This window comes from Aptenodytes forsteri, unplaced genomic scaffold, assembly GCF_000699145.1.
Source record: "Aptenodytes forsteri isolate BGI_AS27 unplaced genomic scaffold, ASM69914v1 Scaffold15, whole genome shotgun sequence".
NCBI classification, from domain to species: domain Eukaryota; kingdom Metazoa; phylum Chordata; class Aves; order Sphenisciformes; family Spheniscidae; genus Aptenodytes; species Aptenodytes forsteri.
This window is the reverse complement of record NW_008795129.1, coordinates 5102353-5120248: the sequence shown is the minus strand read 5'-3', so window position 1 is coordinate 5120248 and position 17896 is coordinate 5102353. Positions and strand designations below refer to the sequence as shown.

Genomic DNA, 17896 nt, shown 5'->3' with positions numbered 1-17896 from the left:
TAAGCTATCGCGGAGGAGAAAAATGCAACTCCAACCCCACATTCTTACTCTGGAAGCAGCATGTCCATATGGGGAGCGTTACCCGTCTAATTATACCACCAGTTCTCTGTTGGGAATTTTTCCTGCATAGACAAGTCTTAGGTCTTTTTGGTAGATTGTCTTTCAGCCAAGGAAGAAAATTGTGCCTTCCTGCCAAAATGCCAGATGAGAATATCTGACACTTTGAAATGGGCAGGACTTTTCCTTGCCTAATCTCTGGATTAGAAGACATTTCTCACGGCTCTTTTTGCAGGGCATTGCATCTAAATTCTCAAGCAGCTCAGAGTATCATACCCCCAAAACATTAATTAGGAAAGCAGGCAGAGACAGCCTATAGCCAGGATGCAGAGGAGTCAGTCCCAAGCTCAGCAGCTGCCTGGGTTCAGAAAAAGCAGCAGGATACTTCGTGTCCAGTTTTTTTCCTTTCTAACCTTTGATTCCAGAAGGAAAAACTTAGAGGGCTCCCTCTGTAGAGATCATTTTACTTCCCAAATGTGGGGAATCTGTCAGCTTTGCCAGCTCCTCCCCGTAGGAAGGTATGTCTGTAACCCTCTAGTTTCTACCCTTGGGAAAGGGAGGAGTTGGGGTGGCCACGTAAGCTGCCTGGCCTGATTTTAATGCCTCCCTCAGGAAACTAGGCCATGGCAGGACGGTGGTCTTTTATGAATCCCGGGTGCCTGGGTGGGAATCTGCTGTTAATTCAGGAGAGATTTCTATTGGGAAAGGAGCTTTCCCGGCTTGGCCACGCTCCCTCCCACGGTCCCGGCTCTCCCGTTCCTGCCGGCTGACCTTTAGTACCCCTTCGCACGTGGAGGCAGCAGCGCGGGTGGCAGAGGGACGTGTCCTTCGGGCAGGTTCCCGGGAGGCGAGGGGATGGGGGCGGCGTGCCCTCCCACCGCTCACATCCCACGTGCTTGGCACCCCCAGGGTCGAGCCCAGTCGGGTGCTTGGGCTCGGGCCTGACAAAGGGCTGCAAGCACCAGCAAGCACGCGGCTGTCATGATGGAGATGGAAATCGGTGATTCAGGGTTCAGTGACCTGTCTCATTAGGGTCAGTCCTGCCTGCTCCTTTTCGTCATGCATGCCTGATCAGGCAGGCTGTCACTCAGCCAGGGCAAACAAGCGTGTGCAGAGGGAATGTTGTGTCACGGTTACAGGAGGGAGCCGGGAGCCAGGCTGAGCCAACTTGCTGCTTAAAACTTCCTCTCCGTGTGCTGGTGGCCTTGGCTCAGAGGGTTGTCTTCCCGTGCCTCAGTTTGCCTGGGGGTGGAAAGCGGGAGAGGGATTAAGAGCTTAGCAGCAGCCATGGGATAGGATGTCTAACTGGAAGCACACTGCTTGACTGCTACATCTGCTGATCTCCAGGTGTGTTGTCTTGCCATGTCCCAGCCTGGAAGGTGAGGCAGGGGGAGATAAGGAGGCACCCCAGAGGAATCCCCCTGTGGATCCTCCTGATGTTCCTCCAGTGATCCCTAGTGGGGTGACACAAAGAGGTATCAGGAGCAGCCCAATGATTTATAATAAAACCATGTTTCAGACCGTATTTCTCTCCCACCTCTTTGTTCATTCACAAGATTTCCTTTATTGTTGTCTGCTTATGCACAAGCCCAGACCACAAACCCACGTAAAAACGCCTACTAATAAAACTGAAGTAAAATGAAAATCTTTGCAGCCTGCAAATGATCTCACCAAAGCCACTGGTGGAAAAGACTGGCTTTCAAGTCTTTTACTTTACTTTCTGTACCCTGTCCACCATTCACCTCCTCTCCCCAGAAAGATCAGGCCCCTTCCCTCTCAGGCGATGACTCCGTGGGGCCAGAGCAGGCTCTTCTTGGTGCCAAGGCTCAGCTGAAAGAATGGAGCCTGCCAGGAAAACTGCAGGCTGCAAGTCTCGGCACTGCCAGCCTAGCTGTTTGTGTCTCAATTCCCTGCATTGGTAACCACCAACTTCTTGTTTTGTTTTCCCTTTTTCCTTTCTTGAAAATGTCCATTGCCGCCTCTCCAAGGAGTTCTCCTCCGCTTCCAGCACCACCACTGTCGGCACCGTCACCTCCCGGGTGACCAGGAATGGGGATGCCGTCATGGAGAAGGACTTACTCAATCACGAGGACTTGGCAGGAGACCGGGGCATGATAGACGATATCTTTGATGAGACCTACCGGGAGAAGGAGGGCCCCAAGCCCTCCATGCGATACGTCTGGAGGAATATCATCCTCATGAGCCTGCTGCATCTAGGGGGCATATTTGGGTTGACGCTGATACCTTCTGCAAAGATCCAGACATTGGCATGGGGTAAGCATGTTCCTCCACTTGTTTCTTGGCATCTGCAAACCTGTTTGTTGGGTGGTATTTTTTTTTCCTCCAGGCCCACAGACTCGGGGAGGAGAAAGAAGGAAGTGGAGGTCTTCTGTTAGAAGAAGCTACTCAGCCAGCTTCGTAGGAAGCTGTGGGAGGGCTTGCTAGTGTCTCTTGTAAGGTCATGATGAGAGGGGAGGATTTGGCAGGGGACTGCTTGGCTGCTTAAAGAGCAAACTTGATTCACAGGCATTAGGCTTGGAAGTAGCCCACAACTGAATGTGCAGCCACTTCTGGGGTGAAGCACAGGAAATGTTTGATGGAGTACTGTGACAGTCCCAGAAAGTTAGGAAGAAAGGTGCTAGCAAGAGCACTTTTAAGAAGTGCCTAGGTAGGCAAGGTACTTGCATTATTTGGGCATATATATATATACATATATATACAAGGGCATTATTTGGCATGAGGCTGCTGCCCAAAGACAAGAACCATTCCTGTCCATACCAAGGGAGGATAAATCCTGCAGAGCCTCCACGTGTGTGTGAGAGGAAAGAGACAAAATACAGTTGTGTTGAAGATAAAAGTCAAGAGTTAAGTCTGAAGCTCAGGTCTTTTATCATTCTTACAAAAGCACAGATTAGCCCCCATCATCCCGGAACTAAGCCTGACAACTTTAAAAATATAAATAAGCATCTCTCCAGGCAGCAAATTCCAATGGAAAGCACAACCCAGCAGAAGGTAGCTAGGCGAAGTTCCCCTTTCTCAGAGACCTTGCCCTGGGTAGGAACCAAACTTCTCCTTTGACTGCTTGAAAGGCAGCTGGGCCCGGGGCCCAAGCTGCAGGGGGCCTTGCTTTCCACGAGCCTTTGTGTGGACCCCTGGAGGAGTCAAGAAGCCAAATGGCTCCCAGTGGGGAGGTCGAGAGATTGCATCCAGCCCCTGCCTTCCTGTGAAACAGAGCATCCTGAAACGAAAAGCAACAGTCTAATTTGAGACCTGCTGGCATGGCTTTTGATTTCAGCGGTGCTCCTGCAAAGTGCTCGGCTGGGAGCAGGGTCCTGGCCAGCCCAGCTGTGGACAGGCCCTGGAGCGATCCACCTGGTCTGTCACGCTCTCAAAGTCTGTCCCCCCAATGTCTGTGACCAACAAGCATCACAGCTGGACTGGGAAAAAGATGGCCCCCTGGATGGCCAGACTGACTCTTTCCCTCCTGGACCACCTCAGCTTCTCGCAGGCAGAGGCCTGGGGGACGAGCATCACTGGAGGCCACAGGACTCGGTCAGAGGCTGGCTACAGCATCTGCAAAAGCAGAGGCACCGATGTGCTCCCTGTGCAGCCAGCATGGCCTTTCGGGGGGCCATTATGAAAGACTTTGCTGGGCCTTTCCCTTGTGAAAACCTGATGGGCTGCGCTTTTCCCTGGGGTGGCGGGGCTGGGCAGAACATGCAGCCTCAGCACGACTTTGGAGGAGCGTTTCAGGGCTCTCGGTCCTGCTCTGTGTGTCCCATCCCCAGGCTCTCAGCTGGAGGCAAGGCAGGGGCTGCTGAGTTCTGTCACTCACTGAGCTGACAGCCTGGGTCCTCCAACCCCAACCAAATATCCTCAGTGCATGGGGCAAGGAGGAGGAAAAAGGTGAGTCGGGTTTACTGGTTTCATTTCAAGCTGCTGAGATGCACTGTGATTTCCAAATCCATCCAACCCTTCTCCCTTGAGCTCCCCTGAGATACTTAAGTGGGCTTGAGCATCTTGATCCAGAAGGTTAATGCTGCTTTGCATTCTGCTAAGCCCCACCTTACCCCAAAATGGTCTCTGAGGTAGTGTCTTTGCAACTGCATGCCTGTTTGGGATGTCTGTATGGCATCCCATGGCATTTCGTGGGAATCTGCCTTGCTTTTTACCTGATGCCAGTCCCTCCTCCTCCCCTCCCTCAGTCAACTCTGATGTGAAGTGCCAGTTGCTCTCCTGCCACTGTGAGGCACTGCGAGATTCCTCGGTGGCTTCTGGAGTGACAGATGCTCTGGGAATGGGAGAAGGACACAGAGTTTGGGGGAACTGCACTGTTCTGGACTGGCTAAAGATCCATCCTGCCTTACCAAAGCTGGAGTAGTTCCGCAGAGCTCCCTGTCCTGCATCCCTGGCACTTGTTCTGTGAAAGGACCACCCTTCCCTGCACCCTGCAGGCAAGTCAGAGCTTTCCCCTATAGTCCATTCTCCTCCAGTGCTGACTGGAGCTGGGATACTCTGATACTCCACAGGTCTGGCTTCTCAGCAAGGCTCTGCTCTTTCTTGTATTGCCCTTTTCTCAGTTCATACCTTTCTTTAGCACATACAAGGCATCTGTGGCTGTCATCTCAGTGACTTGCTGTTACTTTCCCAGCACCCCCTGGTAGCAAGGAGAGGACTATGGTTCCCATTTTACACACAAGGATAGAGCAGCAGAGACTTACGTTGCTCCCAGCAATACACCATGGGCTCATGGCAGAGCAGCTCTCCCAGTGGTAGTTCTGGAGCTGCTGGGGTTTTTGCTTGTTTCTTTGTTTTTCAGATCATTCCTTCCTTAGGCTATGTCATACAATATAAAATTAACATGGCCCCAGATGTTCTCTGCTGTGGTGCTACAGGCAGCTGTGGTGCCAGGCAGGTGTGCCCAGTGGTAGTTCTGGAGCTGCTGGGGTTTTTGCTTGTTTCTTTGTTTTTCAGATCATTCCTTCCTTAGGCTATGTCATACAATATAAAATTAACATGGCCCCAGATGTTCTCTGCTGTGGTGCTACAGGCAGCTGTGGTGCCACAGGCAGCTGTGGTGCCTGGTATCTGATCTACCTTCTATATTTTATTATAAGGAGCAATCCCCTGCTTATACCCTCTTCATCCACACCACCATCTCCTTGATGTTCCTGTCCCTCTGAAACCAGTTATATTGGTGACTGTGTCCTCTTTTGTTTTCATTTCTCTGTGTGCTAATTCCTCTTTGTCTCTCAAGCTCTCCAGCCCTGCCTTCATCATTGTTTGCTGTTCTGCATTGCTGTGTGCATTGTATCCCCTGATCTCTTTCTGGTACAGAGCTTCCCAGAACGAGCTGGGGTTGTTGATCAGGTGAGAGCTCACCATAACGAGAGCTCTCCAAGCCCTTCCAGCACTATGGCTTTCTAGCCAGCTCCCCTTTTATTTACAGTCTTCTCCACTGCACTTGACAAAGTCTTGTGCAGTCTTTTCAGGGATCATGGGCAGATTTCACGTCATTTGCCAAACGGCATAAAGATTGAGTCTGGAAGGGCAGGATGCAAAGGTGATTGACAGTTTCTTCTCTAGCTGCTCTGAGCCGCCCTGGAAACGTGATTTGCAGGTTGTCTTCCTGGCCCTCAAGTGCAGCAGACCGATGATATTTGCGTTAACCCCTGTTGGCCTGGCCAACAATGTCTATAAAATAGCGATGGCTCCTCTCAACGTGGTGCTCTGACAGTACCCCAGCTCCCTGCAGTGCCAGCGGTGGCAGCAATATGGGTTGATACAATTTTTTTGTTGCTGCTGCTTTGGACCAAGGAAATCTTGCTGGATAATTAAGCAACTTCAGGATGCAAAGGTGATTGACAGTTTCTTCTCTAGCTGCTCTGAGCCGCCCTGGAAACGTGATTTGCAGGTTGTCTTCCTGGCCCTCAAGTGCAGCAGACCGATGATATTTGCGTTAACCCCTGTTGGCCTGGCCAACAATGTCTATAAAATAGCGATGGCTCCTCTCAACGTGGTGCTCTGACAGTACCCCAGCTCCCTGCAGTGCCAGCGGTGGCAGCAATATGGGTTGATACAATTTTTTTTGTTGCTGCTGCTTTGGACCAAGGAAATCTTGCTGGATAATTTAAGCAACTTCGGCAGCCTGAAAATCTCAGCCAGTACTACCCCCAGGGACGTGTCCAGCAAAATGTTTACAGAAGTTTTTTGTTACTTTCCCATCAGGACTACTGCTGGCAACACCTCCCCACCTAGTGTCCTCTCCAGGCTTAACTAGCAGGTGGCGTGCTTCTCCTCCAAGCGTGGAGGGGAATTTCTGATTTTGCCAGATAGGGAAGCTAGGTTTTAGCAACAGCAGCTCCTATTGCTCCTCCTAAACACTGTTCCCCTTATGCAGCCTGCGCATGTTTCCTTGCTCTTGGTATGTTTCTCCTGAGAGTGGCATGACCCACCTGGTGATCAGGGGCTGGGAGGCAAGGACAGAGCAGTCTAAAGCTGTAGTTTTCCCTTGCACTGAGCAGGAGCTCAAGTACGCCTGCTGGAGCAGGGGCACCTCTTCATGTAAACATCCTTGGTGTTGACTGCAGGTGACAATGCCTTTAGCACATTCCTGGCTTCCCATCATAACTTGAGGTCTGAATCTGGGCCCTGAAGAGGTAAAGGCTAGTGAATCATATAGACATGACTGAATCCGGAATGTTTTGGGTTTAATTTTTGGAGCACTGAGTGCATATTACTGCCAGTGGTCGTAATTCTTTGTGTTCCAGTTGAATGGGTCATTGGGAACATCACCTGTGAGTTGACAATCTTTTGAATCTTGGATACTTCAAAGCATGATGTGGAAGATGACTGAAACCTCAGCTGATAGAGTCCTTAAGTCTTTCAGTTTGGGGCAGCTTCGTAAGGCACCTGTGAAAATCTGTGCTACTTTATTTCACCTTCTCTGTTCTCTTCCCAATTTCATTCCTAGTGGATGATCTTGGAGGAGATTTTCATCTTCCTTCTCTGCGAGATGCTCATTCCCTGGCTATGCAATGATCATCATTGTACCTGTTTGTGGGGATGAACCCCCTGAATTCTTCCACCAGGCTTTTCAATCTTATTGTCCGCATCCTTTCACTGTCACAGGAATGCGTAGGTATGGCTGATGGAGCTAATAGCCCCCAAGTGGGGTTTGGGTTTCTGTGGGGCTGGGTGCCATGTATGCATAGACTGAGAATCAGCTCCTTTCCCACAGAAAGTGTCTGCTCCTTAGGTAAACTATGGCTGCTGTATATGGGCAAGAGGCAAGGAAGCACAGGATTATAATTAGAGAGTTGTGTCCGTTGTAGTGACCTGGGACACAGCTCCAAGAGAAGTCAACATGAGCTGCTGAGGTTCACAGGCTTTGGATGAAGGCCGTGACTGTTCTATACCCCACCTGAAAGCAGGTGGGGGTACTCTTGGGGTACTCTTCCAAATTTTTGACAAAAGCTTTCAGTCAAGGTTACCCGAAAGCAAGTACTGGGTTGTCTGGTTTCTGGGTCTGTTGGTGTCCCCACCATGTCTCTTTTGTGATTCCTTGTGCTTGCTGCTATGTCTTCATTGCTGGTGTCATCTTTTCCCAAGGGGGATATCCACAGGCAAATTCTGAGAATTACCTCTATAAAAGAGATACAGATGAGCTTCTTTCTTGCAAAGCTTAAATACCACAGTCCTCAGCCAGAGTCATCTTCCTGGAGGCCTCTTTTACCAAAAAATTCCCAGTCAGCGTGTGAGGATTCACTAGAGGAAAGCCTGAACTCAGGGCTATAAATAGGGCCTGTACACACCTAACCTGGCATTTACTTTCTAGTGCCATTGAAGATCATGAAAGTTTGCAAAGTTTGTTTCTGTCCCCAGTGCACCGTTAACTCATGCCTACTTGCCCCACAGGGGAGAGCTGGGCTCTTTCCCCAGCAATTTGCCCCCTACACCCATTGCAAGTTGATGTTGTTTTCCACAGACTCCCTGTCTGACTCATAGAGTCTGTATAGGTTGGAGGTTAAATCCAGACTCCTGGATGCTGCTCTCAGCTCTGCCATAAACTGCTTGTCACCCTTGGAAATCTACCTCGGCTACTGAGGTGTGCACCATAGGTATAAAGTTGCCCAGAGGTTTTATGAAATGCAGTTTGCAGGGTATAGCAGCTTATGTTCAAGGGAGAATGGTGGTGAGTCACACTTCTGCAGCTAGTAGGAAGCGTCTGAAACATCCAGGAGCGGGTTTCGTTGTTATTGCAGTGTCTGAGGCCAGAGAGGTTCTGCAAATCGGTCATATGTTAGGTGCTTTTTCAAGGTTTGCTCTTCTGTATGAATCTCTGGGGATAGTGACTGATTTTAAAATGAGTCTTAAAATCTAAAACCATTGGGGAACTGGTCATGAGCTGCTTCATAACTTTGTCAGCATCATGGGGCTGGGTGAGATCTTCAAGGTGTCCAGCATAAGTACTTTGCTGTCAGCAAGGCCAAAGGGAGACCTGAACCAAATGCCCTGCTCCAGCATCCCTCCCTTCTCCCCTTCCAGGTTAGGCCAGTTTTGTGAGCTTTGCTCAGCTCCATTGTCTCTTGCAAAGGCCGGATCCTGCTGCATTTGCATGCATTTTCATCCCTCTTCATGCCCTATAAATCAGCTATGACCAGGGACTACTTGGCTCCTCCGAGAGACCGCAGAGGTGCTGGGAGACACGAGGCAGAGGTGTGCTGGTCCAAGGCTTGCACTGCATTTGGCAGCAGGCGGGGAAGCCAAGGGAGAAGGTGAAGGTGGGAAGTCACGGTCAGATCAGCAGACAGGGAAGGCCGCTGTTATACAGTGGGATGGGAGTGAGGAGGGTTCATGCAAGTTTAAGGGGCCAGAAGAGGATGTTACATCAGCCGAGACTGGCTTTTAGCAGATAAGAGATTAGGTCTGGAATGTAGAAAAACAAAAAGGAGGTGACAAAAGAAGAGGGAGCAGGAGATGATAGGAAATAAAGCCTGAATTATTTTGAATGAAAGAACAGGGCGACAGTGCCTTGCGCATGTCTCAGATCTCTGATTCCAGACAAGTTTCTGGCAGAGTATCTATTTTCTGGGTTCAAGATAAGCTTGATTAGAGCCATTTGGCTGGACTGGATGGTATTGTCAAGCATACCAGCGATTCCTATCCACGGGTTTACGTGTAAGAATAAGGAGCTGCTTTCATGATTGATCCAATTGGCTGAAATCTGCAAATTTATACCAAGGAAAGAGTTTCCCCTGGGGAACTGGGAAGAAGTTCCCTTCCCCCAGGGGACTGAAGGTGGATCAGTTGACCTATGCACAGATGGGCACCCTTCCCTCTCAGTGTCTGAGCTTGCAGGGCAAACCAACCGTTGAATGCCCTCTGTCTTTCTGCCAAACTTCCTGACCTTTCCTTCCTAGAGAAAGAGTTAATTTTCAGATCCAATTTTCTTCTTATCCCCAGCTTCCTAGTGTAATGCTGCTATGACCCTATTGGGGTCTTTGCTCCATTTTAGTTCTAGGACCAGATGGTAGAACCCAGGTTAAATTCCAGAGGTCCCAGGAGGACATGTGGGAACACACAGACCAGGGCAGACCTAAACACGTGATCCAGAGGGAGAGGGATGTGGTTTTTTACTAGCTGCCAGAAGGGCAAGGATTTCCTTCTGACCTGTGTGGAGAGGGAACGCATGAAGCAGCCTCGAAGCTCAACTGGGCCCAGCAACGTCTGCCTCTGCCGTGGGCACAACTTGCAGTGAGTTGTTGGCCTTGGAGTTTCCTTCCATAAATGGTGCAGGAGCTGAGCAGACAGGGGGATCAAAAAGATCCTGGGAATGTGAGCCTCCGGGCAGATTTTAAGTCAGTGATGGAGCTGAAGGTGAAGCCCAGGCTTCAGTGGGATGGTAGGTTAGATCCTTTTCTAGCCAGCTTCTGCTCAGAAAGGGAGCAGAAGAGAAGCCTAACCCTGGGCTTGAGCTGTCCCCCTGAAGAACTGTAAGATCATCTACCACCTCTAGGTGAAAAGAATGCAAAAGAGATTTAGCGAGGAGTGGTGCGATAGGAAAGCAAGACCCTTGATTATTCGGGGTAGGAGGAAAGGGGGAAGCTGTTCCCTGGTGGACTGCAGAGCTGTTACCACAGGGCTATATGGAAGCAGTCGCTTTATACAATTTTGACGATCCTGCACTATAACAGATGGCACTATGCTGAAGAAGCAACCCTTGTGACAAGTCTTGTAAGGGGGAGCCTCCTCCCTTGTTAGAGATGAAGAGCTGAAATGATTTGCCCCACGTTGCTTCGGAAGCCTGTGGTAGCTTGGGCACTCTCACACTGATTTTTATTGCCCCAATCTGTGCTCTGTATGGGTTCCTTTCTTGCTTATACAGCTTTGGTGGAAGGCCTGCCTTTGTGTTGCTCTGCCTGAAACTTTGCTGCAGGCTCACTTGCTCTAACTGCTCCAACACTCTCTTTTCCTCTCCAGCCATTCTGTGTTTCCTGGTGAGTGCTCTGGGGATAACAGCTGGATCTCACCGCCTCTGGAGCCATCGGTCCTACAAAGCCACGCTGCCCCTGCGGATCTTCTTGACTATTGCAAACTCTATGGCCTTCCAGGTAAGCACCTCCTCAATGTGCCACTGGTTCTCAGAAGGAACTGCTCCCCTGAATCCCTGTCTCAGATACGGGGCACAAGCTGATGGAGAGGTTCCTCTTTCCTACTACCTCTTGTTAGGAAACAACCCGCCCTTTCCATCTAACACTGTGCTGTTAGAGTCCGTCTCATTGTCTTCACCTTGTCTCTTAAGAGGGTGACTGGTGACTCTGAGACGAACCGGGTGGCGAGAAGACTGTTGGCCAAGACCAGGGGTAGGAAAGCTCTCCAAAGCAGGAGTGTGCCCTTCCCTCAAGGTGTGGTCTTCCTATGCTTGCTCCAGGTCCTGTGAAAGAGGTGTGGAAGTGTTAAGTGCTCTCCTGGTGTTCAGGTTGCTTCACCCTCCTTGCTGCACGGCTGATAAGGGGGGAGACATCTGCACAGCCCAGGGAGCCAGGCTGTGGCATTTGCTGCTGCAGAAAGACCAAGAAGTTGTTGAAATTATGCAGTTAGGGGGATGCTTTTCTGGTTCAGAAGAGTGATATTTAGGAATAACTTTGTTACAAGTCACACCACTGGCTTCCAGTTATCCCAGATCAGTGATGTTTCAAGGAGAGAAGGGTTGGGCCCATTCAGAGTGGCACAAGTGACTGCAGGCAGCTGATAAGCACCTCGGTATATTGCCTAACCACTCACGAGAGCGCTTTACGGTCCACAAAGCAAGCAAACCAGAAAGTCCTTAGGGACTGCAGAAAGTAGCAGAGATGGCCCTATAGAAGAAGTTAGAGTGAAAACCCAGATTGGCATGGCACAGAAAAATCCTGGTGGTCTCTCGTGTTTGCTGCTTTGAGGCAGCTCTAATGGCACTCTGTCCTCCAGCTGTACTTGAAGGGCCTTCATGCAGGCTTGCTTGTGTGTAGTAAGTACTCGGGGGGGTGGCAGGGTGCAGCACTTTCTGCTAGAAGAAGGTAAACAGAAAAGTATCAGTGCTGTGCCCCTAAGTAATTCTCCAGCTGAGGTATGGGGGAAGGGTAAATCCCAAGTGGACCAGGTATTTTAGAGACGTTATCTCCCTTTCCCCCCTGTGTAGCCATAGAGGATATCACTTCATTGACATGTAATCACAACAGGGTGGGGGTGGGTTTTTTCAGCCTTTCGAAAACACGATTCACTTTCCTATTCTCTGTCAGTACCAAATCAGTCTTTCATGAGGAAGAGGAAGGACCAAGCTGCTGATTCCAGCTACTGGTCCAGCACTCAGCAAGGGAACGGGATGGGTTGCTGTGTATTGGCTAGTCCCACACAAAGACCATCTTTCACAGGGTTATAGGGCAGAGGGGGAAAGAATTTGCTGAGCTATTGCTGTAGGGGATAGGAATAGACAAAGATGAGAGACAGACAGATATTTCAGCTTCAATAGGAACTAATCCAAAGTTTTACTGAAAATTCAGTACCATTCCCCATGGATTTTTTTTTTTTTTTAATAGTTACTTTCAATGAGATCACGAGAAGGTTTATTTAGTGGCAGCAGGTCTAAGATCAGACTGGTAACTCTTAAGGCCAGAGAAGACTATAGATTATCTTACCTGAGGTCCTCCAGAAAATGCCTGTTGGCTGCTCGGGGACCTATGGCTTGTGATTTCAGGGAATTTGGGAATTCTGTCCCTAGTCAGCTCCTCCACCTGCAAGACCAGGCAGCTGCAGCACAGCAGAAGCTCTCCTGGTTATAGCCTGTAGCTGGAAACTCTCAAGGAAGGAGGCGTTCTCCTAGGCTTTGCTTGCTGGTCTCAGAAAGCCATGATTTTCAGACAAGGTTGCCGTTTAGAGGTGGTCCCAAAATAAGATCTGTGCTAAAGTTTGGGTCAAGATTCTGTCTCTTCAACTTTGAGACCCCTGATTTGTGTTTCTGCACAGGGTGTGGTGGATGAGGTGCTCCAGCTGGGGTACATGGTCTCTTTCCAAACTTGTGCCTCCTACCTCCAGCAGAAGGATTTCCAGGAGAGAGGGAAAGCCTCCCCAGATGTGTAAACCCAAGCTCTCTGTCAGCTTTCAGGCTGGCATTTCTCATGTTACGTGATGCTGTGTAGGTTCTGGGATGCGAGAGAGGCTTTGGGTCACAGGTGAAACATTTCCAGCATAGGTACTGGCTGTGCTTCTTTGCTTACTGGATAGGGAAGGCTGCTGGGCCACCCTCTTCTGAGGGGATGCTGAGTGACCAAGCCCCAGCTAACATCAGTGGGGGCTGGTGATACCTGGGGGTGCTCAGGATTTGGCTGGAAGGAAGGCAGCAGTTCCCAGTATTTGGAAACAAGTAAGACTTGAATCCTGGCCCATGTCTATCATTGCCGTATTGCATGACCCACAGATAAATCATTTTATCTCAGTTGAAGGAGGAGTGGTTACAACGCTTGAGAGGGACTTGAGGAGTTGTGTCTCTGCTACAGGCTCCCTGTGTGGATAAGTAACTTGATCTTTCCAGGCAAGAAATAGGGATGATTATGCTGCTTCCCTACCTTCAAAGTGTTTTGAGGAAGAGTTCTATGTACTTATGCGATTAAGGAGCGTCTTGTGTAATACAGGCAATAGAGGCATGCTTGAATCTCTCTTTCATATGAGTTTTCTAGGATGGTGTAATACATGGCTTTAAGCACATCAAAATCTTGGTGTAAAGGAATGAGTACAGGCTTATTAAAATCTATTCTTAAAACCGGCCAAAACAATCATTTCTTAATACAAATTATGAAAGCTTTGACATTTTCCAAACTGTATTGATTTTGCAGCTCAAATGGAACAGTTATGGGGCTGAAGGGGGGTATTTTCTACAATTGTCATTGAAATGGTGTGTTTATTCTATTTCTAAAGAGGGGCCTTCATTTTAAGACCATTTGATTTCCAAGGAAAAAAAAAGTTAAAAAAAACTTGCCCCTGAGTTAAACAGATCTGATTTGGCAATCCCAGGAAAAGCAAGGCAGGTTGACCCATGGAAAATGTCAGGGCGCAGGGAAGGGGCAGGTTGATCAATCCCAGCTGGCACTGTGTAGGGACGAGGACAAGTGACCAACAAGAGTTGAGCGTGTGAGGGAGGAGGCACTGACTGGCCAATGAGGGCTGGCTATTGCAGGGGTGGGGGAACAGGCTGACCAATGAGAGCCTGTGATGCTGTAGAGGGTGTGCAAACCAAAGCCTAAAGGTAACCAATGAAAAAAAAGAGAAAAGGCGGCCCACCAAAGCAGCAGATTTCAAAGAAAATTGAAGCAGTTGAGCAAAGAAGATCCAACCTCTATTTTAAAAGCCAAAACCCCCAAACTCTAAAGAAAGATAAAATGACTGATACCTGTTCAGGTCAATGGGATTTAGGTGTCTAAATGTTTTAGGCCCTTTTGTTAATTTGAAGGGAACATCTCCAGCCCTGTCCCTAAGTCTCCGCTCCTGTTGCCTTGCAGAATGACATCTACGAGTGGGTCCGGGACCACCGCGTCCATCACAAGTTCTCCGAGACAGACGCAGACCCTCACAACGCCATGCGGGGCTTCTTCTTCTCCCACATTGGCTGGCTGCTGGTGCGCAAGCACCCAGACGTCATAGAGAAGGGCCAGAAGCTGGACCTGAGCGACATAAAGGCTGACAAAGTGGTGATGTTCCAGCGGAGGTGAGTTGTGGGGTCAGCCCGAGCACAGAGCCATGTGGGATGGAGCAGGGACTCCACAAATGGGCTGGGGACCCCAAACGCCTTTAATGGAGCATGAGGGGATTGAGGGCATCGTGAGAAATGTGAGTCTTCGGTCTGTCCGAGGCTTTGCTGTAGGATGAACCCTGTGAGAAATGAGCTGTGCCTGTCCTATAGGAAGTATTTAGGAGCTAGTGCTACCTCCAGCCCTCCCACACCCCTTTCTCGCCTGCCTACCATGTAGCATCTTGCCAGCGGTAGGATGAGCTCCCCACTGCAAAGCACCTCCACACCTGCCTGCTCACAGCCCAGCTGCTGCTTTGGCTGGCCCAGAGTCCACCCGTGGGTGCCTCAAGGCCATCCTTGGAGATGTTGTGGTACACCTTCCAGGCCATGCCTCTGCCCCTCTCCCATCAGTCTGCTGGAAACAGTGTGGTGAAAGAGGAGTTGAAAATGGGGACATGAGGGGGCAGTCACTGGGAGGGACAGTCTTGATTCACTGGTGCCTCTTGGATGGGGTATCTCTCAGCTGTCTGGGGCTATAATGGGACTGATCCCCAAAGGAGGTGAACCTGTCACCAGGGCTGCAGGGATGGGGGACTGAACCCACATAGTAACCACCCTCACTTGGAAAAGTGAGCCATAAACCAAGCAAGGTTTATGGCTTCCCTCGTTTTTGTGCCTGGGATTTTTCTTGTGGGTCATCAGAGCGGTTCAGCTTCCTCTGTTCCCACCCCTCCAGTGTGAGGGACCTCACATGCTCATCTGTTTGATGGTGCAAGTGTCCCTTGCTTGCACTTGTTGGTGGGGTGTATTGGTAGGCAGGGCCAAGTCTGCAAGGAGGAGTTGCAGCACTGGACCAGAGCTGGAGAAGGAACCTTCTGTGGGACTCTGCAAGCATGGGGTTGCCTTTATGGGGAGCAACGTAGCTGAGAAGCAAATGGAAGATGAGGCCAAAAGCAGCAGCTGGTGTCTGGACTCATGGTGATGGGGACATTACTTTGTGGACATGTGAGATTGAGGCAGGGAGAGCGGGACTTTAGTTTGAGTCTCCTGCCCGGTGATAGGACTTGCGAGTCTCCAGGAATGGCTTCTGCGCATCCAGGGCAAATGATGCAGGGCTCAGGGGTGAGGTATTTCTGTACTTGATTTTCCCTGTATAGCTGAGCGTGAATCCTCCAAAGGGAGGACTGAACCAGCCCTTCCTGTCCTGCCTCTGCCACTGAGCGCCTTCCTCCTGGTCCCTTCCTTTCTAGATACTACAAGCCCTCGGTGGTGTTGCTGTGCTTCACGCTGCCCACTGTAGTGCCCTGGTACTTCTGGGATGAATCCATCGTCATCAGCTTCTTCATTCCAGCCATCCTGCGCTACACCATAGGGCTCAATGCCACTTGGCTAGTGAACAGTGCTGCTCACATGTTTGGCAACCGGCCGTATGATCAGCACATCAACCCACGGGAGAACCCCCTGGTCAGCCTGGGGGCCCTAGGTACGTTCAGCATCCGTGTCTTTTGCTGCCGGTAGACTGTAGAGCGGGACTGCGTCTTAGGGCTGCAACTTCTGGGAATTTCTGTGAATCCAGGTGTCCCCATTTCCCCCTGCACCCTTCCGCTCCAGCCTTTGCATCTGGGGGTGTTTCCCAGGCTGGCCAGTGAGTACATAAGGGCAGTGGGGTTATCAGCTCCCACCAGCCTCTGTCCAGGCTGGAAGGGACTCTGCTGCACTTAGCAGCACCTCCTTATCTCAATAGCAATATTTTATTTACCCTGCTCGAAGGTCTCTCTGCCCCGTTCACCAGACTGAGAAACGCGTGCTGCAGTCTCTGCTTACCTGTCTTAGATTTGTCAACTTGAAAACCGGCAGATGCACATTTGGACGTGTTCTCAGGGCAGCTGGTGATTTTTGGGGGTACTCGAGGATGAGACAAGCCAGATCATCTCGTGTGTTTCCCTGAAATTTTGGGTACCTAGGAAAGTACATCCCAGGGTCAGTATTTGCTCTGGTCTGTTCTCTCAAGCCCAAATCCTCGGCTGGTTTGCATCAGTGTACACCACTGGGGCTGCACTGATTTCCACCACTGAAGGACCTGCTCCTGGATTTTTAGTAGGGAGGGATTTGAACTGTAGAGACTCGGGGGATAGGAGCGGGAATCCAGGTGATGTCATTGAAGGGGTGAGCACTGAAGCCACCCTTGGCAGTCTCTGGAGGAGAGGGTGGCTGACTGGGATAGATCACTTAGAAGTCTGTCTGTTTTATTGTCATCTGGAAATGCCCTTTGGATTTGGCATTAGGACTGCCAGTGTTATAGGGATATTGATTGGCCTGGCTTGTTGGGGACTGGCTGCAGGTCTAGCTGGTAGCTCAACCAATACTAGAAGGTTTCTCATGGTGGCAGAGGAAAAGCTGTTAGGATTCCCTTGGTGTTTTGGAGCAGTCTGTGAGCCAGAGCCTTTCCCGGTTCCTTGCCACACACTTGTTTTCCTCTAAAGCACCATAGGTCGTCTATGACTGTCATTGCCTCATGTGGGCCAGCCCGGGCATGCTGGACCATGCCCAAATGATATGGGGTAGATTGTAGAGAGGTGAAATTGGGCTGAGAGGAGAGAGGAGCCTGGACTCAATCCAGAGGCTGTTTCAGGAATGTGGTGCTTTAGGCCAAGAGAAAGGGGCCATCACTTAAGAGCTCTGCAACATCCTCTCCCTGGTTGTGTTTTGCAGGAGAAGGCTTCCACAACTACCACCACACCTTCCCCTATGACTACTCCACCAGTGAGTTTGGCTGGCGCTTCAACATAACCACAGCCTTCATTGACCTCATGTGCCTCCTAGGGCTGGCCAGCGATCGCAAGAAGGTCTCCAAGGAGGTCATCCTGGCTCGGAAAATGCGGACTGGAGATGGGAGTCACAAGAGTGGTTGAGTTTCTGCTCCCCTTCACACACACATCTACACCTCTCCTTCCTCCTTTTTTCTCCCTTTCTCCCTTCCTGACCCCTCCGAACACGCTGGACAAAGGTTTAATGTTCTGTTTACTAACTACTGAATAATGCTACCAGTTTGCTTAAGATAATGATAATGAGTTTTAACCCGCCTCCCACGCTGTATTTTACATGATGTATTTAAGATCTAGGACTCTGCCTTTATAACACAAGGCCACCCCTTTCCCTCCTCTCCTTTTCCTTTCTGTTCTTTCTCTCTAGCCCCTCTACCCCGTCTCCCGCTTCACGTCGTCCCGGTCTCTCCCTGGCAGAGGAGCTGGTAGGAAGCAGCCTGGGGAGGCCCATTGCAGCTGGCTATGTACCATGGAGTTAAGGGAAGCCTGTACCAGCCAGCTGAACAGTTGAGCCAAAGTCAGTGACCTTCTCCCCACCACCTTCCCCGCAAAACTCCTTCCTCAAGGGCTGCTGACACACATGGCATGGCTAAACTGCTCTCCCCAGGAAAAGCAGCCCCTTCCCTTGCCATTGGAAAGAGTTGTCTCTTTCCAAGTTGTCTCTTTGGAAGTGTTCTCCGCCCCTCCCCACCGCACAGCCTCTCTGGCTGGGGAGAGGGGAGCCCCCAGACTCTCTCAGAGCTCCAGCCAG

At 50.2% G+C, this 17896-nt stretch overlaps 1 protein-coding gene across 1 annotated transcript; it reads left to right on the top strand.

The window, feature by feature from the left end:
• Window positions 1-2048: 2048 nt before the first annotated feature.
• On the top strand, window positions 2049-17683 carry SCD (stearoyl-CoA desaturase). The gene is made up of 5 exons (XM_009277711.1): window positions 2049-2331; window positions 10540-10670; window positions 14091-14296; window positions 15571-15803; window positions 17033-17683. Exons 1-5 carry the CDS (start codon window positions 2121-2123, stop codon window positions 17230-17232), a joined length of 981 nt encoding a protein of 326 aa, XP_009275986.1. The 5' UTR covers window positions 2049-2120; the 3' UTR covers window positions 17233-17683.
• Window positions 17684-17896: the final 213 nt, after the last annotated feature.

What these genes read in the sequence shown, in the direction of transcription:
- SCD (XM_009277711.1), top strand. Translation starts at nt 2,121, where the DNA reads ATGGAGAAGGACTTACTCAATCACGAGGACTTGGCAGGAGACCGGGGC. An exon ending in GATCCAGACATTGGCATGGG is followed by an intron (nt 2,332 to 10,539) that starts GTAAGCATGTTC and finishes TTTCCTCTCCAG; the next exon opens with CCATTCTGTGTTTCCTGGTG. An exon ending in GTGGTGATGTTCCAGCGGAG is followed by an intron (nt 14,297 to 15,570) that starts GTGAGTTGTGGG and finishes CTTCCTTTCTAG; the next exon opens with ATACTACAAGCCCTCGGTGG.